The sequence below is a fragment of the Pristiophorus japonicus genome, chromosome 16 (genome assembly GCF_044704955.1).
Source record: "Pristiophorus japonicus isolate sPriJap1 chromosome 16, sPriJap1.hap1, whole genome shotgun sequence".
NCBI lineage: Eukaryota > Metazoa > Chordata > Chondrichthyes > Pristiophoridae > Pristiophorus > Pristiophorus japonicus.
The window spans coordinates 7,955,077-7,981,486 of record NC_091992.1 but is presented as its reverse complement, the minus strand read 5'-3'; the positions used below and the strand labels follow the sequence as shown (position 1 = coordinate 7,981,486).

The window sequence follows — 26,410 nt, the reverse complement described above, 5'->3', positions numbered from 1 at the left end:
TAAATCTGGGTTAACGATCAGGGCGTTAGAAATGTCCTTCCAACCTCACTCTGCATTGTAACCTCAGCCCTTATTACCGGAAATAAGCGTGTATGTGTTGTATCGTGCTTAGGTCACAAAAACCCAATTCTTGTATTTTTGGCAGTTTTTGAGGAAGTGTATCAAGGATTGCTTCTCATCCAACTTTCGCTCCTATCCTCAGAAGACATGGATTTCTTGTTGGCGTTCTGATCCACAGCTGCCATGCCCAACTGGTTATTATTTATGGGTGTGTCTAGATCATGTTGATAGGCTATTTAATTATGGAAGGTCTTTACAGGCAAGGTCAATTTAGTCTCAACCTGTGTGTTGCTTCCATGAAGACTTGCTGGTTAGTGCCCAGTAATGGGATCTATGACTGATTTTCCAGTTTGCCTTCTAGTCACATGATACAATGATAACGGAGTTGTTGACCAACCATGGCAACCCGTCTCTGTCAAGACCCAGACATAAGGCAAGGATACCCCCAGTGGTCGAAAGTTTTGGTAATCATTGGTCTAATGTCACGTGTTCGGCCCAAGTATCCTACACTTCCGTATGTCATGTCCAGTGTTTCGCATTATTTTGTTTTTTGGGTGGGCGGTCCCTTTAAGGGGCTGTGTGGCCTATTCACAGTTTACATCGAAAAAGCTGGTCCTGGGCTGTGTGGGACTGGCAGAGAGGCATGCGACCGAATAATAATAGTTAAAATCCCAAAATATTAACAAAGATATATAATTTGCATTTGAATGAATCGATACTAGCTGCTTCCATCTCCTTAGCGAGCCTGTTATTGCTTCTGTAGATTTACATAATGACTCATAATCCAATCTCTCCACCCCCTCAACCATACTGGTTGCTCTCTTAAATATCCTTTTAAAAGCAGCAATATCCATCTTGCAATTTGAAACTTAGAACTGTACACAGTATACTAAATACTGTGCCAATGATTTATAAAATGGCAGGGTTACCTCATTATTTTGTCTCAATATTGACTGTTCAATAAATCACAATATAGAGTTGCTTTACTAAAGCATTGTTGTCAAAGCTTTAATTTACTGTCAGTCAGGGTTCTCTGATTTCTGGTTGTGAGCATGTGGAATTCTCTACCACAGAAAGTTGTTGAGGCCAGTTTGTTAGATATATTCAAGAGGAAGTTAGATGTGGCCCTTACGGCTAAAGGGATCAAGGGGTATGGAGAGAAAGCAGGAATGGGGTACTGAAGTTACATGATCAGCCATGATCATATTGAATGGTGGTGCAGGCTCGAAGGGCTGAATGGCCTACTCCTGCACCTATTTTCTATGTTTCTATGTTTCTTTTTCATTTTTCATGCTCATTATTTTCGTTCCATTTAAGTAAGAGTCCCTTCCTGGATTTTTTTGCCCCATGTGAAGCACTTTGCATTTCTCCAAATTGTTGTCTTTTTTCCAAACGAGTGGCTGTGTAAAAATAATATTATAATGTGAACTGACACTTCTCTGGTTTCATTAATGATTTTAACAGGGCTGTAACCTTTTTATTGGCTAGAATGCAGATTGCTTGCAATACCATAAAACTGCAACGCTGTTACAACTAACTTTTAAAAGTATCCCTTGCATTTTAAAATAGTCAACATTCTAGTCTACTTTGAAAGATTTTGCTTGGATTCCTAAATAGACAGCAGTACTTTCTCCCACCAGGAACACATTTTAAACATAGTTCTAGTGCATCCAGACAATAATGTTTTGCATGTAGTGCAGAGACCCATAGAACTCCATATCATGCCTCGAATTCCATATGATTGGGAAGAGGATGGGATCAGTGAGGTAATATAACACTCGAGAAACAGGATATTTCAAACTAGAGATGTGAGGGTATCTTTTTGAAAGAGGCATAATCCTTCCCATAGCTTGTCTTTGATCCCCAGAGCAACTATTCATATTCTTTTACAATTTATCATAACTATCAAACTCATAAAATACTACAGATTAATTTTAAATATGCCATGCCAATCAGCCAGTGATGATCTTTAAATATTCACTCAGAGAATTGTGAACCTGTGGAATTCTCTACCACAGAAAATTGTTGAGGCCAGTTCGTTAGATATAGTAAAAGGGAGTTAGATGTGGCCCTTGCGGCTAAGGGGATCAAGGGGTATGGAGAGAAAGCAGGAATGAAGTTGCATAATCAGCCATGATCATATTGAATGGTGGTGCAGGCTCGAAGGGCCGAATGGCCTACTCCTGCAACTATTTTCTCATGTTTCTATGTTTAAATATGTGGTCACTTTTTATTTACCCTTGGTGGCTATTTCTGTTTGCGTGGGAAGGGGAATTGTACAGTACACATTTTTGGCAATTGGGGAGCATGTGAGAAAGTGTAAATCAGTTGGGAAAGGGATCAGTACAACCTGCAATAAAGACTTTCTCTTCTATTTTAGATGACTGGTAATAGATTCAGTTCAAACACTGAAGAGCTAATAATGAATGACTCACTGGTTTGAAGTTGGAACAAAATTATTCCTGTAAACTTCCAGCCAAGTCTTGAGGTTGAGATGTGATTGCCATGCTCATAGTTATTTGTTGACTGACCAGAACACACACCTGGATGAGGAAGGTTTAGGAGGAAGGATGACCCCGTCATCAAAATCCATGGCTTGGCCTCGGACAACGTGGACCATTTTCCATATCTCGGGAGCCTACTATCAGCAAGGGCAGACATTGATGACGAGGTCCAACACCGCCTCCATTGCGCCAGCGCAGCCTTCGGTTGCCTGAGGAAGAGAGTGTTTGAAGACCAGGACCTCAAATCTGGCACCAGACTTATGGTCTACAGTGATACCCGCCCTCCTATATGGCTCAGACATGGACTATATACAGCAGACACCTCAAAGCGCTGGAGAAGTACCACCAGCGCTGCCTCCGCAAGATCCTGCAAATCCACTGGGAGGATCGACACACCAACATCAGTGTCCACATGCCCGTCACGAGACTCCCTAAGTAAGTGCTCGACTCTGAACTCCTACACGGCAGGCGATCCCCAGGTGGGCAGAGGAAACGTTTCAAGGACACCCTCAAAGCCTCCTTGATAAAGTGCAACATCCCCACCGGCACCTGGGAATCCCTGGCCCAAGACCGCTCAAAGTGGAGGAAGAGCATCCGGGAGGGCGCTGAGCACCTCGAGTCTCGTTGCTGAGAGCGTGCAGAAACCAAGCGCAGGCAGCGGAAGGAACATGCGGCAAACCAGACTCTCCACCCACCCTTTCCTTCAACTACTGTCTGCCCCTGTGACAGAGACTGTAATTCCCTGATTGGACTGTACAGTCATGTAAGAACTCACTTTTAGAGTGGAAGCAAGTTTTTCTCGATTTTGAGGGACTGCCTATGATGATGATGTTCATAGTTATGTTCTGACTGACCAGAACTCTCTCCTGGATGAGGAAGGTTTGGGAGCAGCCTCTACTAAATGTATTGCTCCTAAGTTCACTGGTACACCACTGGTTACCAGCACCAATTTGTACAATCTAAAATGAATTTCTTGCTCTTTATTTTTTCATACATTACAACAGTGCCTGCACTTCAAAAGTATTACACTTTAGGACGTCCTGAGGTAATAAATGCTGTCTTTTTTTCCTTTTTTTTTATTGTGGAATTTAATCAAATCTAATCAATGTTAAATATTTTGACTACTAGGTTTAATAATGTGTATGGTAGTGATATAGTCTGGGCTCACTTCACCTTCACTAGCCCTCAGCAGGGTTAAATGACCAAAATGGGCCAGTGCAGCATATTTACATTACTAACGTGTAACGCCTTGCATATCAGGACGTTCTGTTCCACTGAATCTGCATGTGACCAACTACAGCTCTTGCTGTGATGCTGGGGCTGCTGAGTTTTAATGGAGGGACAATTGAGGCAACTTCTCTGGGCTCGATCTAGAATGAGATTAGCAGTAGCCTGGGAGGAACTTGGTTTCTCTTCTACTCACGGGCAGTGCTGTGGAGGAAATGGAAGGCAAATGGAGACCAGATTAGTTGTGCAATGAAACATTAGAGCAAGCATTGCTCTGCCAAAGTTCCGAGAGTTAACTCCAGCTATATCCAGATTCCTGCAGAGCAACTTTTACTATTTTTCAGAAAAGTTTTTTGTTAACATTCCCTTCATGAAATGTGTATGACTGTTTTGAAGGAATACAAAGGGTAAATTTGCATTGCCAGCACACTGCATTGTATGCCAAGAGAACATTTTGGATTAATGGCAATGTGCTTTGTGCGTGCTGCCTGATTTTCCATCCACAGTGGTTGGAAAATTGGGTTGGATGTGCTACCCTCAAGTAGCACCTTCTCTTCTGCATCCAATGTTCCAGCCACTGAATTCACAAAGGAAAATACTACTATGTGCCTTGTGTAAGAGTTTAAAATGTATAAATCCCCCAGTGCTGTGAAGCAATAAAAATACTGGTTAACTGATCATTCTATCATTGCTACTTGTTTGATATTGTTGGTACAGCATGGCTGCTGTGTTTCCCTGCTTAAGCCACTGCACTCATTATGTGAAGTGTTGTGAGGTGTTTTGACAACTTGATACGGTGTTGTACAAATGTAAGTATTTTTTTCAATTACAGCATGATTGGCTGTTTGGACTAATAGATGAATCCTAATGGAGTAGAGGCAAGGGAGAAATAAATTGAGGCAAAAGGATATTTTGCAGTATATTTTCCACAAATTGATTGTGGGATGGTGTTGAGGTGTAACTGTGACAAACTCTCACATTATGGTATTGAATGGCAGCTACTGATTGTACCTGTTAGTTCTCAGCCCTGTGTTGGATGAACAAAATGTAGAGTGTTTTCACAGTTAATCTTGGCCTGCTGCCAGTCCACACTGATGTTGATTTGCATTTTAGGTTTTAATTGCACTGCCCACAGCTGCTCTGTCCCATTGATTTGATCTGAATCTATTTTGCTGAAGTGGACAAGTATGGAAGAAGGGTGAGGAACATTAACAGATCAACGAAATTGCAGCTCTCCTACTCTACGGAATAACATGAATTGAGATTTGAGCCTCAGTAGATTGTCGTCGGGCACTTGTACTGGTGCTACCTGTACTGGCGTCAAATCTGTCTCCCTTTTCCCAGCAGCCATCTTGTAGGCCGATGACAAATTGGGTTTATGAGGCTGCTGCCGGGATAAGAGCTGGATTTAGTTGTGTAAATGCCAGGAGCCTGGCTCCTGGGATTGGACTTAAAACAACACTAACGTAAATGTGTCTCTAAATTACACAGAATAACAGGCCACTCTTCACAGCTGGCCTGTGCTGGCATTTATGCTCCACATGAGCTTCCTCGCATTCTAATGACCTCTTCCTGCCCCGTGTGTCTCGAGACTCTTCTCCCTCGTATGTGCATCAAGCCTTCCCTTAAATGTGTCAATTGATATCTGCTACAGCCACAATGAGCTCCAAATTCCTCCTAAATTCTTTATTTGATCAGTTAGGTCGTAAATTTATGTCCCCTTGGTCTGGACTCTGCCACAAGTGGAAACAGTTTCTCCATTCCACCCTATTGAAGCCCATCATTTTAAAGACCTTTGTCGGGACTCCTCTTAGTCTTCTCTTTCCCAGAGCAAAGCGCTCTGGCCTCCTCAGTCTTTCCTGATAGTTGCATCCTCTCGATTCTAGCAACATGCTTTTAAAATCTACTCTTGACTTTCTTCCATCCGTCAATATCCTTTTCGTAGTATGGAGACCATCGTAATCCAAGTGTGGTCTAACCAAGTTTCTCTATTAATACAACATTACCTTCCTGTAATTATATTGTATTCCTCTAGAAATGAACCGCAGTACATTGTTTGCACTCATTGTGTATGGTCTTATCAACTTGTGCTGCTGCTTTTAGCGATTTATGTATCTCTATTCCTAGATCTATTTTCTCCTCTACCACATTTAGTTTCTTGTCCTCCAAGGAATATGTGGCCTCCTTATTCCTTCTACCTAATCACTTCACACGTCAGTAAAGTGAAATTAATTTGCCATTTATCTTGCTGTATTTTGGTGCAGTTCTCCACCTTATTAGCTATATCCCCCAATTTGGTATAATCTTCAAATTTCTATGCCATGTCTCCAGTTCCGGAGTCCACATCATTGCTGTATATGGTAATGAACAGGTTATCTCAGTGCGATCGCTGCACCACTTTCGATTACAGCTACTCTCTGAGCTAGTGGTGAGCATGAACTTGTTAAATGTTCATGCATCTGATGATTCACTATCTTGGGTTTTCTCCTATTTGAGTCCAGATTTTTAATCTGAATCAACGTGACTTGTCAATTTTGAAATGTTTTTACATTTTCTGATGGAGAGAACTTCTATATATTTGTGCAGTCACTTTCATGACCTCAACATCCCAAAGCGCTTCAAGTGCAGTTACTGTTGTAAAGTAAGGAAACACGGCAGCTAATTATTGCACAGCAAGGTCCCACAAACAGCAATGAGATAAATGACCAGGTCATCTGTTTTAGTGCTATTGGTTGAGGGATAAGTATTGGTCAGAACACCAAGAGAACTTCCTTGCTCATAACTTCGATCAGTGCCATGGGCTCTCTTATGTCCACCTGATAAAGCAGACAGGATCTCAGTTTAACGTCTCATCTGAAAGACGGCACCTCCGACAGTGCAATGTCCTTCACTACTCATCTCATAGACAGTCCCTTGAAATCGAGGAAGACTTGCTTCCACTCTAAAATTAGTGAGTTCTTAGGTGACTGAACAGTCCGGTCCAATGCGGGAATTACAGTCTCTGTCACAGGACAGACAGTGGTTGAAGGAAAGGGTGGGTGGGGAGTCTGGTTTGCCGCACGCTCCTTCCACTGCCTGCGCTTGTTTTCTGCATGCTCTCGGTGACTAAACTCGAGGTGCTCAGCGCCCTCCTGGATGCTCTTCCTCCACTTAGGGCGGTCTTTGGCCAGGGGACTCCCAGGTGTCAGTAGGAATGTTGCACTTTATCAAGGAGGCTTTCAGGGTGTCCTTGAAACGATTCCTCTGCCCACCTGGGGCTCACTTGCCGTGTAGGAGTTCCGAGTAGAGCGCTTGTTTTGGGAGTCTTGTGTCAGGCATGCAAACAATGTGGCCTGCCCAGCGGAGCTAGTCGAGTGTGGTCAGTGCTTCGATGCTGGGGATGGGATGTTGGCCTGGTCGAGGCCTCACTACTACGTCGGAAGTGTCAACCTAGATGATGTGCTCAAGCCTCGAGTGGGCTTGAATACATGACGTTTAGGCGGAGTGGAGAATGCTACCCAATGAGCCAAGACTAACTTCTGAAGCCAGGTATGTGAAATAGAGAGTGCAGAACATGTCTGCCTGAAGGAGAAAGACAAACCTTTTCACAGAAGTAGTGGAGGGCCCTACTTGAAGCTTTACCTATCTATTGATTGACTTGCTGTGCATTTTCTATTTCACAGAATTCATAGTTCTTTTTGTCCGATAAAATATTCTCTCCCAAGTTTGATGTGCACAGTTCCAGTAAATGAGGCTGTTTACTTTTTTGCTCGTGACTGTCTTAGTGGATGTTCTCCCTGAATTAAATACTGTTCCATGTGGAGGTGATGTGTTCTGCTTGCCCCCATGTTAAGGGAAATGACATGCTCAGTGTATATTCTGAAAGAGAGGAGCATATCCAGGAGCTTGAGTTTTGCCATCACTGTTTGAAACAAGACAATAGTTTGAAATTGACTTCTACCCCCCCCCCCCCCCCCCCCACCCCTTCTGTGCTGTAAGATTCTACGATTCTACCTGTGTTCCTACTATTTACTGAAATTACTTTTTGCTGTCAGTGTTCCTGCTAAGATGCACACGGCCACACAGTAATCTGAAGGGTCCCGTGCAGGCAGCTCTCACCGGCTTTTACGTTGTAAATACCGAAATCTAAAGGGAACGCTCAGGACAAACCGCAGCTCACACGGACCATTGCTTGCTGTATATCCCAGCGAAGTTGGCATTTAGTGGTGAAATTTGCTCAGTTTGAAAAAGATTGCAGGCCGTTCTGTGCAGCAGTGGACTTCATTGTGTGTGTGTGCAGTCTCTAGAATTTCTTCTCACGTCGCCCAGTTACCGCCCGTTTTGGACAAAAATGTAAAATACCACCCGTTTCAGCTCCCGATTAGCGCTGGCGGTAATTTAGGCCGACCTTTACCGTCGGCCTTGTTGCAAATCACCTGCCCACTTTGGAAAATTCCCTCCCAGCGCTAAATTCCAATAAAAAGTTTTTTTTTAAGGCCCATTACCGCCCAGTTCCGAAGTATTTGCCTGATTTCGGGCCCAGCGTTATGCCTCCCTCCATTTTGATTGCAGCTTCATGGTGGGCCAGAAGATTGTGGATTATAAAGAAAACCTTTAAATTCTTGATGCAAATTTAATTATATGTGGTGTACATATTAAACGGATAGGTGAGGTTTCGACAAGATGACCACCACTACTGTAATTAAGTGATTCTATGCAGAAAATGAACTTTTGTATCTTTGAATGTGATTGGGAGAACCTTTGGTTCAGTAGGCTTTGGGCTGACATGCATGCTGAGTTTCTGCAATAATTTGATTTGGTTCTGTGTTAGCTGATTGACACTTCGACTCTGGTGGACTGGAACATCACCTCACCAACGTGCAAACATTGTATCAGGAAGTCTACGAAGGATTGCGACCTCGAAAAGCCTTGCAAATTATTGGATTGTGAAATTAAAAAAGTTCTCTTATTCAAAGGGGCTCACTCTCTGACACACAGACCAGGCACTGAATTAATTCCCAGTACAGGATTAGAGCGGGAAAGGGGCTCACTGTCAGAGGGAAATACCCAAAACATGGCAGAACTCAAGCCACAATGTAATCAGCCAATTGCTGTTCCCACAAAATATACACAGCCTGGGACAGGCGCATAGCTGAAGAATGTTGTAATCTCATATGCCTGCCCTTCTACTCCCTCGGGACATTTACTTTGCTCTGCACTCTTTCGTCATTCCCTTAGCTGTGCGTTTCATTTTTTTTTTTAACAGTCTGCTTCCAAAGCAGACCCCTCCACCCCCCCCCCCCCCCCCATTACTGATGCTGGCTGTAGTGGGACCGCGAAGGGGTGAGGGGTTGTGGCCATGCAATGGGGCCTCATCCAAGTCGCTGTGTGTACATAACGACCTGAGGGGGTGAAGGGGAAGAAGGGAGTCAGTCACCTGGGTGTACATCCAGGTAACCATTCTTCACCTGTCTTGACAGTGTGGTCGTGGGGCTATTCAACTGTAGCAGGCGTTGCAACTGTAATGTATGCACCTGTGAGAAACCGGTTTCTAGAGCTGTTGCAGTGAGTGGTTTACCCAGTTACGTGATGTTCACAAGACTCAAGAAAACCCAAGTCAGTTGGGTCTAGGTCATCCACGATGAAGTATGAGTTTACAAGGGACACCGTCAATCACACATTTAAAGTTGTGTTTCCTAAAAGTTGTAAAATGGGATATATTATCCCCTTCCCAGAAGTGATTGAGACACTACAAGAATGGTTTAGTTCAGTAAAATTTTATATAAAACTTGCAATTAGTCTAAAACTTTAACAATGTAATAAAATAAAAAAAATTATGAATTCCAATTTTGATAACTACAAACATTTTATGAACAAACAATAACAACAACATGACTAACAGTATAAAGACCACAGAAACACCCCTGCACCCTCCCACAATTCTACCAGCGGCCACCTTTCCTTCCCAACCGCCCCCCCCCCCCCGGACCCTTGGCCCTGACTCCCCCCTTCTCCTCCCGCTATCAATATCCCTGGCCCTGCCCACGTCGGGACCAGCACAGCACCTCGTACATGTCTGCTGAAGGGGGGGGGCAACATGGCAGCACTATGTTTGGAATTCTGGAGAAGATGGAGGTGCTGAGGACCCACTAGTTCCTCCCGACTATCAGGTGCTGTCACCATTGCTGGTATGGCACCTTGGGGTGCAGTGCCATAATCCCACGACCGTCGATTGCCGCATAGCATTGGCGGTCTGGGTGTTCTCCCTCACTGTGGCAATCAGCTCTGCCATGTCCTCTGATTGATGGGCTGCTAAAATCGAAATTTTTCGGACAACCCAGCAACAGCCTGGAGGAGCTCTCGAATCAAGTCGATGTTCATCCTGGACAGTTTGATCATGTCCAGGCTAGCACCTGCCTGTCGCGCAGCGTTCCCACTTTGGCGGATCAGCCGCCGCAAATTCACCAGTGGGGTCGGTGTGCGCCATTGCATTCCGCTTGATCCCGCTTCCTCAGGCCGGAACGAGGAACCAGTGGCCGCCCGTAGAAAGGACCCCCTCCTGCACCACCACCGTAACAACGCTTTGAGGAATGGTCTCCACCAGCTCCTGCAGCACCATCTCTTCATTTCTTCTTCACTGCAATGTGTCCTCTCTGGGAAGGGCAGGCGGCTCCACCTGTGCAACTGTAAAAACATAACATTAATGGTTGGCGGGAGGGGAGGGGAGGGGTCAGAGGTAACATCAGAGCATTTCACTTTGCGCAGGCTTATGTGGAGAACAAACCATTTTTACCGAGAATCATTACATGAAACTATCATAAGCAAAGTATAGAGAAAGTACATGACATAACAAAAGTTGAGTCCCAAACGATTTGCTTTCCAAGTGGCATAGTGTCATCAACCAAAAAAATCATGTCACAACTAACAACATTTCTTGCTCCCAGCGTTACATTACATTCTACATTATAGTGCCATATGACTGAATTACATGACCGTAGTGCAGCCCAGGGATTATGCAGACTTACCCTCCGGCAGAACTGGTTCGGCACCAACACACACGGAGGTGCGATCATATGCCCCCGTCACAGTTGCAGCGTGTTGCTTGAGTTCTGTCAGAGGACTAGTCTTCGCTGGACCATCGCCCGTTTTGCGGAGCTCCGCCCTGTTGCCGGCTAGTTCTTTCTGCAAAGGTGACAAAAATGTGTGAACTAATTTATACATGCATACATCTCCCAGTCTTTTCGTCAACGAATGCACAATTTAAATTTTGTTAGCACGCAAATGTTGCATGATGAACACATGCAAATACAGAGCACTAACACAATGAGATCGATGATGAGAAACAAAAATGACACCAATCTTTATAACATCATAAAACGTGCCACTAAAGGGTAAATCATCAATGCATGATAAAAGTTAGTACTTCCTCTCACAGACCCAACGATGTCATTCCACCGTTTGCGGCACTGGTTCGGCCCCCCCGCATCACTGGCGCGACAGAGGACACCGCCTCAGCGATCTCTCACCATAGCCACTGATACACGGATGGTGACGGTTTCCTTCACCCACCCCATGTTAACTGATTCCAACAGGCTGCTACTTCGTCCACCAATGGCTCCTGGGCTTCCTCCGAGAAGCAAGTGGCCCTTTTTCTCCCACCTACCTCCCTCTCCACTTCCACGGCTTGATTCTCCATTGTATTGAGATATATATATGATTTATTATAATTATTACTAGTTATATTATTAATTATATTTTATAATATAATTGTCAAGATATTAAATAATTCCTCAAAAAACCACACCGCTCCTCTCTGTGACCTGAACTAATCTCTGCAGCTTGAAAATGTTGAGTGCTGACAGCTCTGCGCGCATGTGCGGGTTCACCCTTGACCCCGAAATCGTGGGAGAATGGCTGCGTGTGCGCAGAGAAGCTTTTCCAGCCGTTTTCTAGAGGTTCTGCTCCCCTTTCTAAAGGTAAGGCGATTGGCGACTTTTCTTCCGTTTTGGTCGCCTGTTCGAGTCCGCTATTGCTAGGCTCCACCGCCGCCGACATCGAGGACCCGTAAACCTTGGGAGCGTGCAGCAGTGGTATTCCGGCGGTTAAAAAGATGCAACCGCCGAAATATCGCTAACGATCGGGCGCCAGCGATGCAAGTGAACTCAATGACTTATTTGACCCAGAGCTGAACTTCATACCCGCTGGCCATTATTAAGAAAGCCAGTTTCCTTCTCTGCAACATGACCAGCCTCCTCCCATGAGCATAGTCAAATTTTTTTTGATGATCAGCCACATGAGATATTGGATGACCAAAAGCTTGGTCAAAGAGGTTGGTTTTAAGGAGCATCTTAAAGGAGGAGAGAAAGGCGGAGAGATTTAGGGATGGGAGTTCCAGGAGCTGGGGCCCAGGCAGCTGAACACGTGGCCGCCAATGGAGGAGCGAATAAAATCGGACATGAGCAAGAGACCAGAATTGGAGGAGCGTAGAAATCTCAGATATGAAAATGGCATTTTAAGAATCTGTCAGTGGAATCCATCTGCTATGTCAAACTCTGAAAATTGCTTTTGGCATAGGCAAATTCACATAGCTTGTGATCAGTTCTAAAATGTTGACAAATGGTAGGAGCCAGACCTGCTCCACAGGGATTCCTTGGCTGAGCTTGTGAAGCACATTGGTTTCACACATTACAACAAATCGCAACACTTTTTATAACAACTCGGCATTCTGTGGCACGTTGAAATTCGACTGACTTACTTGCTTTCATTTTTTGTCATTTATTGAGATCATATTTTATATAGAGTGCATCTACGTAACTTGACAAGATCTCAAGATAATGATAAGAACATCATAAATAGGAACAGGAGTAAGCCATATGGCCCCTCGAGCCTGCGCCGCCATTCAATAAGATCATGGCTGATGTGATTATGGACTCCGCTCCACTTCCCTGTCTGCTCCTCAAAACCCCTTATCCTCTTATTGTTTAAGAAACTGTCTCTCTCTGTCTTAAATTTATTCAATGTCCCAGCTTCCACAGCTCTCTGAGGCAGCGAATTCCACAGATTTACAACCCTCAGAAGAAATTTCTCCTCATCTCAGTTTTAAATGGGAGGCCCTTTATTTTAAGATCGTGCCCTCGAGTTCTAGTCTCCCCTATCAGTGGAAACATCCTCTCTGCATCCGCTTTGTCAAGCCCCCTCATAATCTTATACATTTCGATAAGATCGCCTCTCATTCTTCTGAATTCCAATGAGTAGACGCCCAACCTACTCAACCTTTCCTCATAAGTCAACCCCCTCATCCCCGGAATCAACCTAGTGAACCTTCTCTGAACTGCCTCCAAAGCAAATATATCCTTTCGTAACTATGGAAACCAAAACTGCACGCAGTATTCCAGGTATGGCTTCACCAATACCCTGTATAGCTAGCTGTAGCAAGACTTCTCTGTTTTTATACTCTATCCTCTTTGCAATAAAGGCCAAGGTTCCTTTGGCCTTCCTGATCACTTGCTGTACCTGCATACTATGATGGATGAAGAAAGTATATTCATCCCATCTTGATTCATCTATCCTGAGAAATCCTCACATTATCCCTTTATCCAATTGTTAAATGTTTTCAGGTTTTTTGCCTCCATTACTCTATCTAGAAATTTATTGCATATGTTGATCATTACAGGTATGGCCTATCTTTGGTTTAAATTTGTATCTCCTTATTCTACATCAGTTTAATTTAAGCTGCTATGTTAACTTTTTCTATGCCCTTACCAATCTTGTGTAACTCACCTTTCAGACATCTTTTCAGATTGAAAAGCTCAGGTTCTTGGGAGAAGATGAGGGAGTGATCTAATTGAGGTGCTTAAGGTGATTAAAGGATTTGATAACGTAGATAGGGAGAAACTATTTTCTCTCATTGGGGGGGGGGGGGGGAAGTCCAAAGCAAGGGGCCTGACCTTAAAATTAGAGACAGGCTGTTCAGGGGTGATGTCAGGAAGCACTTCTTCCACAAAGGGTAGTGGGAATCTGGAACACTTTTGCCTCAGAGCTGTTGCGGCTAGGTCAATTGTAACATTTCAAAACTGAAAGGTTTGTTAGGTAAGGGTATTAAGGGATATAGAGCAAAATGGGCAAATGGAGTTCAGGTACAGATTAGCCATGGTCTAATTGAAGGCTTGAAGGGCTGATTGGCCCACTCCTGTTCCTGTGAGTAGTAAAGAAGTTGAAGTATTTCCCCTCCCCCCCCCCCCCCCCCCGCCCCCGCCACCCCAGGTTACAGAAATGCCTTTGATTTAAGGTGCAATTTAAAATTGGGTTACGGTTGAGTGGATGGTTCATGGTTGGGGTTGATGTACACTGTAGGAGAATAAAAAGAGCTTTATTGTACTGCTAAACTGTCCTGCACTCTATGCTGTACTGATGCCTGAAAATGGAAGGTGTTGAATTCCCCAGCACTTACATTCCTTGCCTGGACGATGAGCACCAAAAAATTCGCACAAAATAGTCCATTGGGAAAAGGGCCTCAAAAATCGGTGCCGATCTTTCCCAGCAGCAGTATTGTGGCTATTACAAGAGACTTGGCCTGCTCCAAAACACTCCTTCCAGTCTTTTGTGGCAACTGGTTTGCCTTTTAATGGCGGTAAGATCTGGTTTCTGGCAAAAATTGCTGTCTATTGTACTGTTCTGAATTTTATTCTCGTTTGTTCTGACAGAATCACGGGGGTGTAGCGAATTTCTGAAATGGCAGGAAATGAAAAAGCGTTTGAATCGCAGCATCACCGCCCGAGGATGCTGAAAGAACAGCAGAATGGTAACTTCTCAGGTAAGGCAGTTTGCAGCTGCAACAATTCATTATTTTTCAAAAATTCTGTAATTTTTCACTGCAGAAACCGAGCAGGTGCAAAACATCTCCCTCAACTTTCTTCTTTCAAACGTTTGAACCTTGTGTTTGTTCTGAGGTGTTTGTTCTGAGGTGATGATCACCAATGTTCGTTCTAATATTTGGGGGCTGCTCGGCCTCTTTAAAGGGCTGCGCGCGGCCCATTCAAAATTCCACGCATGCGCGGTTTTTCCATTTATGAGCTGGCTGTGCGGGACCTTCAGACCCAGGCTCAACGGGAACCTTGGTGATCACAGCGGTGCGGTGGAATTAATCCTGGTCAGAGATGCAAGTATTAATCTGGGATACTTAAGTGATCATCTCTTTTCTACACCTCCTGCATTATGCTCTGGCCAAACGTTCAGTTGCATATATTCCAAATCCTTTAAAATGTGTTCTTTTGTTTGTCAGTTCTGATATTACGTGATCATGTTTGTTTCATCGCTTTTCATGTTCTGGGCTTGCCAGCTCAATTGACACCAGCAGAAAGCATTAATGTAAAAATAAGCTAGTGATGCTTTTAGCACCTTTTTGTTTACTCTCGTGAAGGTGCTGACTCACGCAGGGACTTTTGGCACCAGGACATCTTGGTTACTTTGCAAAGTGCTCGGTGACCCTAGGCAATTAGTGTCGCGGGGGGAGGGGGCACTGCATTCATCAATCCTATTCTAACCTGCCATCCACACACACACACTTCTGCAGTATAGTGATCAGGGGGCAAGCACCCTTGCAATTTTTTGTTTCTCCCTTGTCTCCTTCTTCAGTCTAAACTGGTGATCCTATTGAAACTTCATATTGTGTTTTTGGGTAGAGGCAAGAGAAGAGAGGTCAATGATCTCTGCTAGCTTGGCACAGGGTTAAGTTTTCAAAATCAATCTCTTTTTAACCTTTCCTCACCCCAAAAGTGTAGAATATGAAGTTCTGATGGTACCACCTGACGGCTCATGATTTTGGTGCTGCTCCCTTATACTATCCCCAACCAATGACCATGGTCGAGTCTCCGCTTTGTATGAAATCTCCGAATGTAGATCTCTTTTCTACACTTGCTGCATTACGCTTTGGCCAAACTTTCAATTGCATATGCCCAATTCTTTAAAATATGTTCCCAAAATTCTTTTGTTTGTCAGTTCTGATATTACAGAGACACCAACATAAATGACCTCCTTCTGTGCCATAAATTTCTATGATTCTAGAGTTACAGATCAAACTGCATTTTACTTTGTATATTTTGGATTCAATAAGAAATAGGAGCAGGAGTCGGCCATTTGGCCGTTCGAGCCTGCTCCGCCATTTAATAAGATCATGGCTGATCTGCTCTTGGCCTCAACTCCACTTCCCCGCCCGCTCCGCATAACCCTTGACTCGCTTATCGTTCAAAAATCTGTCTATCTCCACCTTAAATATATTCAATGACCTAGCTCTCCGCAGGGAATTCCAAAGATTCACGACCCTCTGAGCAGAAATTCCTCCTCATTTCCGTTTTCTACTTCTACTTGCACTTAATTACTTTAAATCAGTTTTGATGGACAGCACAGTTCTTGAAAATACCATGTTTTTTTTTGTCTTCAGACCTCTTGTCGCAGAATGAGAGGAAACTGAGGGATCGAGAGCAGAGGGAGACCATTGTTTTATGGAGGCGGCCCATCATCACCCTGCAGTACTTCCTCCTGGAAACCATCATAGACTTTAAAGAATGGGCAATGAGGTAAGAAATCAAATATTTCACCAATGAGACTGGTTAAGGAGCCGGCTAACATCTGGTTATTTCTAAACCTGTATAGCGTCACATTTTTATTGAATTCTAAAGTACTTCCAAAAATAATTCCATTTCAAATTCCCTTCCTATAAAATTTGGTTTACAAGTCACATATCTTCATGTATGTTTTATGTCCTTTGAGTGCAGTTGTTTTACTGTAGTAATAAATATGAGGAATTAAAGTGGCACGGACACTGTGCTATCTCAGTAACGCGTGACTGATTAAAATGGAGTACTTTTGTCCATGACCAAGAAAAATGATCTCAAAATGCCTTCTGCATTTTGGGAGAATGGCTCTTGTTCTCTTGGCTCTGCATGAAGTATACAAAAATAGCCAGTTGACTGAATGTAGTTGATTGACAGAGAGATACACCTGGGTAAATAAGTACCAAGTGCTAGGAACAATTGGTCTGTATCAGCAGGTTATTAATCCATGACCTAATCTAATCAGGATGCCCTAAGCAAGTACGGAATACCACAGATGGCCATCTGCATGCTTTGTGCAGATATTATGGATTCTGCTGTCCTTAATTCGAGTAAAGTGTCTCCAGCTGACTTCTCAAAGGCAAGGCTGATACCCATAATATCCTCTGAAATAAAGAATCTGACACTTTTGATGTACCTCTTGCAGCTAGGGTTAAACAGTTAGAGATAAGACCAATGTTCCCTTTAAATTTCTTTTGTTAGTGGGGACGGTATGGCCCCTTTAACTGGCTGCGCAGCCCATTCAAATTTCCATGTATGGTTTTACCATTCAAAAGCTGGTGAGACGGCTGTGCGAAACCTCCAGGCAGCCACGCACCTTAAAGGGAACATTGGATGAGATGTAGGATGCCTGTATAATTGTAAGAGAAACCGCAGCTGGTACAGAGTGCGTGGAAGTGTTTGAGAAGTGTTTGTCCATTTAAAAAAAAAAAATGTGCAAAGAAAGCCCATCAGAGAAACACGACTACTGGGTTTGTCTGGTTAACTGCTGGGCACGCTGGTCCAAATTTGCTGCGTTATTGGAACTGACTTCAACTTGGTGCTGTAGCTTGCGTCCATAATTGACTCTTATCTGCGAATAAAGCGTTTGGATAGTTTGGTCTTGACAAAGTATCTGTATGACCAATAGCCATCAAATTCTGAAGTGATGTGGGCACATAGTGGCAATCCAGGATTGGAATGTGGTTTCAGACCATTAGAACAGTTTAGTCTGAACATTAGATGCTATTTTCCAGAGCTCAAAGTGGACAGTTTACGAGGATGGCAGGAATTCTGGTTGCTTTGTTTGGTGCAGATTGAAGTCTAAATGAGAGAGGCATTCTTGAAGCTGGCACTGTAATAAATCTGTGATTTTTCCCTGTTGAGATATTAATTGCACAAGGAAGTTGAAGCTGAGGCCAGGTAATTGCACACTGAGGAAGGGAAAATTGACCTCGTCACCCTGTATACACCTTATGAAAATCTGATGCTTCCTATTAGTGGTTTTGAGCCACTGAAGACATAGGGCTAGAAATTGACTAGCCTTGCGCCCGTTTTTTCGGTGATATTTACCTTTTTTGATGGTAAACGGTACTCGCCTAAATTTGGCCAAATTGGTGTGCCAGCAGTTTTGAAATACCGCTGAAAAGCGGACCGCCGTCGTGAAACACCAAAAAAAAAACGGGGACGCTTAAAATTGGTTGCTCAGCGCACCAGTAGTTAGGGGGACAAACCGCCTGAGAAAACCCTGCATTGCAGCCCCAGAAACAGCAGTAAGCATGAAGCCCTGAAAAAAAGTAAGTTCAAGTTTTCAATTCTTTTTCAGCAATTCGCTAGATGAGTGTCTGTCTTGTGAATGTTTTGTGATTTAAAAAAAAAAAAAAAAAAAAAAATTTTTTTTCCTCCTCCCAGGGCCTGTCTTTTTAGCAGTAATTGGCCTTGGACTAAAATTGGCAAGGACCGCGGTTTCCACCGCGAATCCTCGTACAATGCCGATTTTTTTTTGTTGCCGTCTGGCGCATTTTTTGTGCCAATTTTCGGCTTTTAAAAAAAATATGGTATTTTTGGTGAAAAAATGCCGATATCGTCAAAAGATCAATTTCTAGCCCATAAGATCAACGTGATGGTCACAGACTGAGCACCAGTTTTTTTGTATGGTCGGAAACTGGCTTGATTGCTTTGTGTTTGGAGGCACTATTGTAACGGTGTACAGCAATGTGAATTTCACGACCGGGTATTTCTTTCACAAATTCACAGAACTACCTGGGTACATGCATTCAATAATGCAGTAATGTTAGTTTGCATGCCAGACACGAGACTCCCAAAGCAAGCGCACTACTCTCTGCACTCGTTCACGGCAAACGAGCCAAAGGCGGGCAGAGGAAACGTTACAAGGACACTCTCAAAGCTTCCTTGATAAAGTGCGACATCCCTACTGACACCTGGGAGTTCCTGGCCATAGACCGCCCTAAGTGGAGGAAGTGCATCTGGGAGGGAGCGTGCGGCAAACCAGGCTCCCTGCCCACCCTTTCTCTCAACCACTCTCTGTCCCACCCATGACAGAAACTGTGGTTCTCGTATTGGACTGTTCAGCCACCTAAGAACTCCTGCTAAGAGTGGAAGCAAGTCTTCCTCGATTCCGAGGGACTGCCTATGAATGTTATGTGATGAATGTTAAGTACAATTTAAAATAGTTGCATCAGAAACATTTGAGGAAAATTATTCTTGGATAGAAAGAAGATAAAGTTAATTGGATCAAGCAATAAATTAATTAAGCTCACCGGAGCATTTTTGGGAAGCAGCCAGGTCAGGCACTGAGATCTGGTCTTGTCTAATTGGCTCTGCATGCCCTGCCAGCCAGTGGCACTGCAAAAGCTGCCGGGAAGTTAGAGGGTACTAGATCTGTGTGTATACCTTGGGTACTGCTTTAGTGGCCCATAGGTTTCCAATATTTTCAATCTCACTTTTTGAAAGGAAAATTAGAATCCTGCATGTGGATTAGTGCTTGGTACGCAATATGGATCTACAATAAAAACAGAAAATGCTGAAAATACTCAGCAGGTCAGGCAGCATCAGTGGAGAGAGAAATCGAGTTAACGTTTGACCTGAAACGTTAACTCTGTTTCTCTCTCCACAGATGCTGCCTGACCTGTTGAATATTTCCAGCATTTTTTGTTTTTATTTGATTTCCAGCATCGAGTATTTTTGTTTTTGTAACTTGGTCTACCAGTTTGGAAGTTTGAGCTTTTCTTTCCTCATTCAAACTGCGTACGAGAGCAGTGCATTCTTCTTGTCCAGATGCATTAATTTTCTGCTTCTCAAAGCAAATTGCTCGAAACATTCATCTGATTTCATTAATAAAGGCAGTGGTGCTTGTCATTTAAAAACCATAGCACAGGATTTTAACCTTTTTTGGGAAATCCACTTAACAACAACAACAACAACAACTTGTGTTTATATAGCGCCTTTAACGTAGTGAAACATCCCAAGGTGTTTCACAGGAGTATTATGGGATAAAAATGTTACACCAAGTCGCAAAAGTAGAAATTAGCGCAGGTAACCAAAAGTTTGATCAGAGAGGTGGAAAGGTTTAGGCAGGGAGTTCCAGAGCTTGGGGCCTAAGCAACAGAAGGCACGACCACCGATGGTTAAGCAATTATAATCGGGGATGCTCAAGAGGGCAGAATCAGGTCCCTAAAATCATTTTGGATTTCACCTGGAGTGATTTGGCTTCTGAGTACAGCCTATTTGCTGCTGGTTACACAATTTCTAAATTATGTGGCACCTGCCCTTTGATCTTCAGTACAACTCTGCAGAATTTAGCTGTGCACATTTTGAATATTTCAAATTGGCACAGCTATTGAACATCAAAAACCTCCAGTTCAGTGAGTGAAGTATCGCCAACATTAAACGCAGACTGAGCACATTTTTTGCTCTGGGATATCAAATATATTGAAATAAAAGGAAAAACTGCTGGAGAATTAACATCATTTTTTTTTCTTATCTCTTCCAAATGCTAATTGACCTGCTGTGCATTTCCAGCATTTTCTGGTTGTCTGACCATAAATCCCTTTGTCAGGAGTTTCTTGTATAAAGAATTGCTTGTTTACCAGCTCAACATGAGGTTCTTTCTATTTTCCAAGTGGTTTGTTTAAAGGATTCCAGAGTTTATGTACAGATGAGCTTCAGTGAGATTTAATAGTAAACCATTTATATTACGCAGTCCAAAGTGGTTGAATCACTACCAGCTAAAAGGCTCAGTGGCATGGCACTGAACTATCTCTCTGTGCAGGAGTGGAGCAATGATTCACCCCTGCGGTTCCCTAAATGGTGAGAGGAAGGGGGAATTTTCGGCTATCGTGAGAAGGAAGATGCTAAAGAGGAAAAGTTTGCTCGCAGAAAGCCTTCAGTGCGCAACTATAAAGCAGGAAATGGAATTGTAATCAAAGCAGGGAGGGGGGAAGCGAGAACCAAAACAGCAAAAGAAAGACTTGCATTTATATAGCGCCTTTCATGACCGCGGGATGTTTTCAAAATGCTTTACAGCCAATGAAGTACTTTTGAAATATAGTCACTGGTGTAAGTAGCTTAAAGATGTCTCTAGCAATATGAGGATTGTTTCCCTGCCTTACAACAGTGACGACCAATGTTCCCTCGAAGCTGCACTTTGTTGTGCGTGATCTGTCTATTTCAATGCACCGTTCCCTTTAAATTTCTGCGCATGTGCGGTGTTCCCAATGGAAAAGCTTGAGTGGCCTGCGCGATACCTTGCGGATTACTGCACGGCCTAAAGGGAACATTGGTGACCACACTTCAAAAGTACTTCATTGGCTGTGAAAGCGCTTTGGGGCATCCTGAAGTTGTAAAAGGCACTATAGAAATATGCGGGTTTTTTTCTCCTTACAAATCGATAGAATATATCTCCTCTTTAATTATTCATCAGTCGCTTATTGGTGCTTTTGGTGTAAATTGTCCCGGCAAGAGGAGCGAAGAGGGAAAAACATTGGTTACATTTTATCCCGTACCTCATTACATCAAAATGTCCCGACGTGTTTTAGAATGAATGACTTTTGAAGTGTGGGGACTGTTGTGTATGTAAACATGGTTCCGCTCTGTATCAGCAATGTAGAGTAGTCAAATCAATACCAGTCAATCGATTTTTTGGCAGTACTGATTGATTGAAGGAAGAATTCCTCCTCCTCTGTTCGACTTGTGCCATGGGATCTTTTAATTTAATGTCTGCCTGAAGTGTTAAGCCCCTCGATGAATGTTGAAGTGCAAAAGTAGTCCTGATGATGTATTGATGCATAGAGACATGGTTCTGTCCGGTGGTTATGGTTTCTCTCCTTTTTTCAAAGTTAAGAGCAGTTTCATTTTTTTTGTTTGGAAATGTCAAAATGATGTGTCATTGTGTAAAAAACCTATCCAGGTACAGTACAGTATTGCAGATTACTTCCATCTTGCTGTTTTTCTTCTATAACTTACATTTATCCAGCTTTTTAAAGTCGCTAACTTAATAGATTTTCCAACTGCCACAGTTATTGTTAACGGCTTTTTGGGGGAGGGAGGGGGGAGAGAAATGCAATATGAACCTCACACCGATGGTAGTAGCAAAAAGCATTAATTAAATAACAGCCTATTTGCTTCTTCAAATAGTTTTCCAAAGTGTCTAAATCCATTTATTGGGGTTAGTTTAGTTCATACACTGTTGAAAGTAACTGGAAGAGCATGGGGCTGTAACTCCTCGATAACATGTTTCCAAAGCTTAGCTTGAGCAACAATTTCTATCAGTTCCCTTTTAGAGCAACATTGAGAATATGTGGCACTCTTGCACTAGGTGCTATACTTCTAGGGAAGTGTGATGGGACACTTTACACCTGTGTTCAGGACACAGTGCGAGCGCGCTATGTTGGCCAACAAGTGTGTATGTGACAGAGCATTTCATATTACTGTGTTGGAGCAGAGTGAGAACATATGCACCAAATCTCTTGACCTTTGCCTCTGTTTGTATTTTTATGCTCCTGTGAAGCACCTGGAGATGATTTTCTAAATTAAAGATGCAATTTAAATCCTAGTTGTTTGAACCCCTGCACTCAAGTTTCTGCCCCTACCACAGCACTGAAACGGGCCTCATGAACGTCACAAATGAAATCTTGTGTGACTGTGACCATGTTAAACTATTCCTCCTCATCTTTCTCTACCTGTCTGCAGCTTTTGACATGATTGACCACACCATCATCCTCCAACGTCTCTCCTCTGTTGTCCAGCTGGGTGGGACTGCCCTTGCCTGGTTCCATTAATGTCTATCCAGTCATAGACAGAGAATGACCTGCAATGGCTTCTCTTCCCACTCTGGCACAGTTACTGCTCGAGTCCTCCAACGATCTATCCTTGGCCCCCTCCTATTTCTCAACTACATGTTGTCCCTCGCTGACATCATTCAAACACACAACACTCTGTTCCACATGTGCGCTTACAACACCCAGCGCTCTACCTGACCACCACCTCTCTCAACTCCTCCACTTCCTCTGATTTGTCACTCTATTTGTCCAACATGCAGACGCAAGTAAATGTACTTTTTAAACAAAAAATGCTGTTCAAAAGAACATCAGGGAGGAGCAGACTTGGAAGCAGAGAGCCAGCATGATCAGGAAACAAGCTTTGCTCATCCTTAAACTGTGAAATAATAGTGCATGGAGACTTACTGGTCCTGTGCTTCATATGTAGTTAGTAGTTTAAAAAGGCTGGTTTTCACATTGCAAGCATTATGATTCCAGTTACAACTAATTTTACATTGCCCTAACTCTTTTGATGCTCTTTCACAGTGATACAGGTGAACGGTGTTTATAATAGATTTTAGGGCTAGAATTTCGCCGACTGGGTTTTTGCCGCAATTTGACCCTCTGCGGCGAAAACCCGGTCGGCGGGATCTTCAGGCACCTTTTTGCGGCGGTGCTTTCACGTACCGCCGGGGAGAGGTGCGCCGGCGTGCAACGCCGCGGGTTGCGTTACCGTCGTAATTTCGTCACTCTCCGCCATGCCCAGAATACCGACAGGGTCAAACCTGTCGGTGCAGCCCTGCCAGCAGCGGTAAGTATGAAGACCTGCAAAATAGGTAAGTTAAAGTTTTTATTTTAAAATTATTTTTCAGTGATTTAGTCGGTAAGGATTTTTAGATTTTTTTTTTGCGATTTTTCTTTTTCTTTTTCTTTTTCTCCTCCCAAGGCCCCCCTCGTAGCGCTACTGGTCTCGGGCTAAAATTGATGAAATTCACGGTTTGCACCGCGAATCCTCGTGCAACGCCGAGTTTATCGATGCAGTAAAGGCCGAAATTTAGGCCTAAAAACGGTAGCTCAGCGAAAGCGGTAACTTTGGCGGAAAACTACTGTTTTCACCGACAACCAAAAATCTAGCCTTATCAGACTTCTGCGGCGAATAATGACACCAAGCACTCCCTGGTCCAATGTAGTGCAGGGTTAGTAGAGTATGACGCTTTTCTACAATGCCTTAAATCTCCTAACCTTAAAGCGTGTCGTATACAACAGTATAATATCTCGTAAAGCTTTAGGTAATGAGTGCCCAGTTAGTTGCCCATTTTTGCCCATGGTATTTGCAATGGTGAGATTGAATTTTTTCAAAATTCAAACTATAATTCTGTATATCCCTCCAATCAGACTTCCATTCTGCTACAGTATTGAAACGGTCCCAATCATAGTCACAAATGACATCCTCTGTGACTGTGACCCCAGTGCATTATCCTTTCTTGACCTCTCTGCTGCATTGACATGATCGACCTCACCATCCTTCTGTGCCATCTCCTCTCCATTGCCTAGCTCTGCCCTTGCTTGGTTTCATCCTTACCTATTCAATTATAGCCAGAAAATCTCTAGCACTGGCTTCTGTTTGCACCCTCGCATCTCTACTTCCGAATTCCCCAAGGATCTATCCTTGGCCACTTTTCCTCATCTACATGCTGTCACATGGCAACGACATCCTCAGACGTCGGGTCAGCTTTCACGGGTACTCTGATTAATCTCCATTCTACCCCTCCACTGCCTCTCTCAAACCCTCCACTGCTTGTCAGGCATCCAGTCTTGGATGAGCCGTAATTTTAAAAATGAGTCCTCTTGTGAAATGTCGTGGTACATTTTTCTATCCATCATCATCATCATCATCATAGGCGGTCCCTCGAACGAGGATGACTTGCTTCCACATGAGTTCATAGATGTTTCAATGAAGGACCCGATGTTCCAGTCCTGAACTCTAATTGAAGGAGTGGAAGATGCCTGTGCGTGGATTTTTTTAATGTGTGGTGACCATTTTACACCAGCCACCTCATGGGCTTGACAGAGCTAGGTCTTTATCCAGTAGCAAGGGTTAATCAGGACGACTGGAGACCTGCTCTGCTGCACGGACCGAGTACGCGCACACATCGCAGTGTGGCCTGGGCCCGTGCTGCCCCTGGGCCCTCGGCTCTTCTGGGCCCCGTACCCTCATTCGCCGCACCTCCGCCACGATCTATCATTAAGGCACTATATAAAGGCAAGTTGTTTATATTGCCACACACATCACATGCAGCAGCCTGCAAAAACTACTTCATTGTCCATCACAATGTTGTGGCTGTGTGGTGGTGTTTATTGTGTTGACACCAGACTTTCATAAAGCAGTAAAGAAAAATCTCAGAAGACGAGATTGATTTTTAACATCAGATTCCTCCCAATACTGATATAGATTTTATAAAGCTGGATGTTTCCAACACTAACATTAAATGCCACCTAATATACTGAAGTGTTCCCTCCACTCTATTCATCACTTGAACATCATAAACTGAAGTGTCTGATCTTTCATTTGTTTCAAATGCCCAGCTTGTTGTGGGTAGTGATTGTCTCTGCATTCTTGATTGAGATAATGTACAAGGTTGCACCGAAGGTCGTCTGGCCCTCATTTCTGTTTGCCTCATTAAAGAGTGCTCCTGCCAAAACCTCTTGTGCCATTTCTTTCCCCTTTGTCACTGTCCTGTTCTCTCTCGACCAATGCCAATTTGCAACTAACTGGGACCTCTAAGAAAGCAGACTGGATAAATTTTTTTTCTTCCTTTCTCCCAAGGGAAAACACCATCTCCATTTGTCGTCTTGCTTTTATGCTGCCGTTGAGATCAGGAGCTTGCTAAATTGGTAAATCGCTGGCAGTACCTGTGGCGTAAAGAAACAGAAAATTCTTTATGGAACCTGACTCTGTATTTCCAGTGTTTTGTTTTTGCTTTCCGATTTCCAGCTTTCTGCTTTTTATTTGCTATGTCTGCAGTGTAGTAGATGTGACGTGGTCCCTCGGTAACGATACTGATTTTAAATGTTGTTAAGGCGCTTGAGCAGTGCAGGATGCCACTGATTGAAAGTAGTATTTGGGCGATGCCAGGCTTGGGTTGTATAACCTTAATCGAAGGAGGAAAGGGATCCCAGTTTTGAGATCCTGGTAAAAATGAATGGGACAATGTGTGAAATAAGTTTTGCCTATTATCTAATGACCTTACTCTGTTTCTTCTCCTGCCCCAACTGGGAGCTCAGTCATACATATACCGGCATGAAACTGCAAGTGTTCTGAGCTTGTTGTTTTTCTTTTCAGGTTGTGGCAGCGACGAGGGTTTGTTCTAGCCACCCTGTTATTGGTGGCTGTCGCTACAGTCGCCTATTATGTTGAAGGCGGGCATCAGCAGGTGAGCTCAATGGTTATAATTCGGGCTGTTAACCATCAGTGTCAAGTAATGTCCAGAACAACGAACTATGAATGAAATACAACAGGGTCGTTCAATGAGAATGATTGTTGGAAATGCATAGCAGGCCTGTCAGTATCTGAAAGACAAACAGCTCAATTGTAACACCATTAGAACTGATTTTTTTCATATAAATATAGTGCAATGTACCATTCCTTCAACCGTGATTATTTTTTTGTGTGGTGAATTTTTGCTTCAGGCTATAGAGCACTGAATGACCTTTTAAACCTGAATATGGTGGTTCAAGGGACTTTCAATCTTTATCACAAAGTAGTTTCTTG

The 26,410-nt window shown here is 43.4% G+C and overlaps 1 protein-coding gene across 4 annotated transcripts in view; it reads left to right on the top strand.

Moving 5' to 3' along the window:
- vmp1 (vacuole membrane protein 1) overlaps window positions 1-26,410 on the top strand; it is a 175,071-nt gene that overhangs the window by 13,887 nt on the left and 134,774 nt on the right. For 2 of the 4 annotated variants that reach the window (XM_070856944.1, XM_070856945.1), the window contains exons 2-4: window positions 14,474-14,583; window positions 16,210-16,345; window positions 25,982-26,072. In XM_070856944.1, coding sequence (XP_070713045.1) covers window positions 14,502-14,583; window positions 16,210-16,345; window positions 25,982-26,072 — 309 coding nt within the window. In that variant the 5' untranslated portion in view covers window positions 14,474-14,501. Of the gene's footprint in view, window positions 1-7,296; window positions 7,320-13,557; window positions 13,629-14,473; window positions 14,584-16,209; window positions 16,346-25,981; window positions 26,073-26,410 lie in introns of those variants that run through there. The other 2 variants (XM_070856946.1, XM_070856947.1) reach the window with 2 other exon arrangements.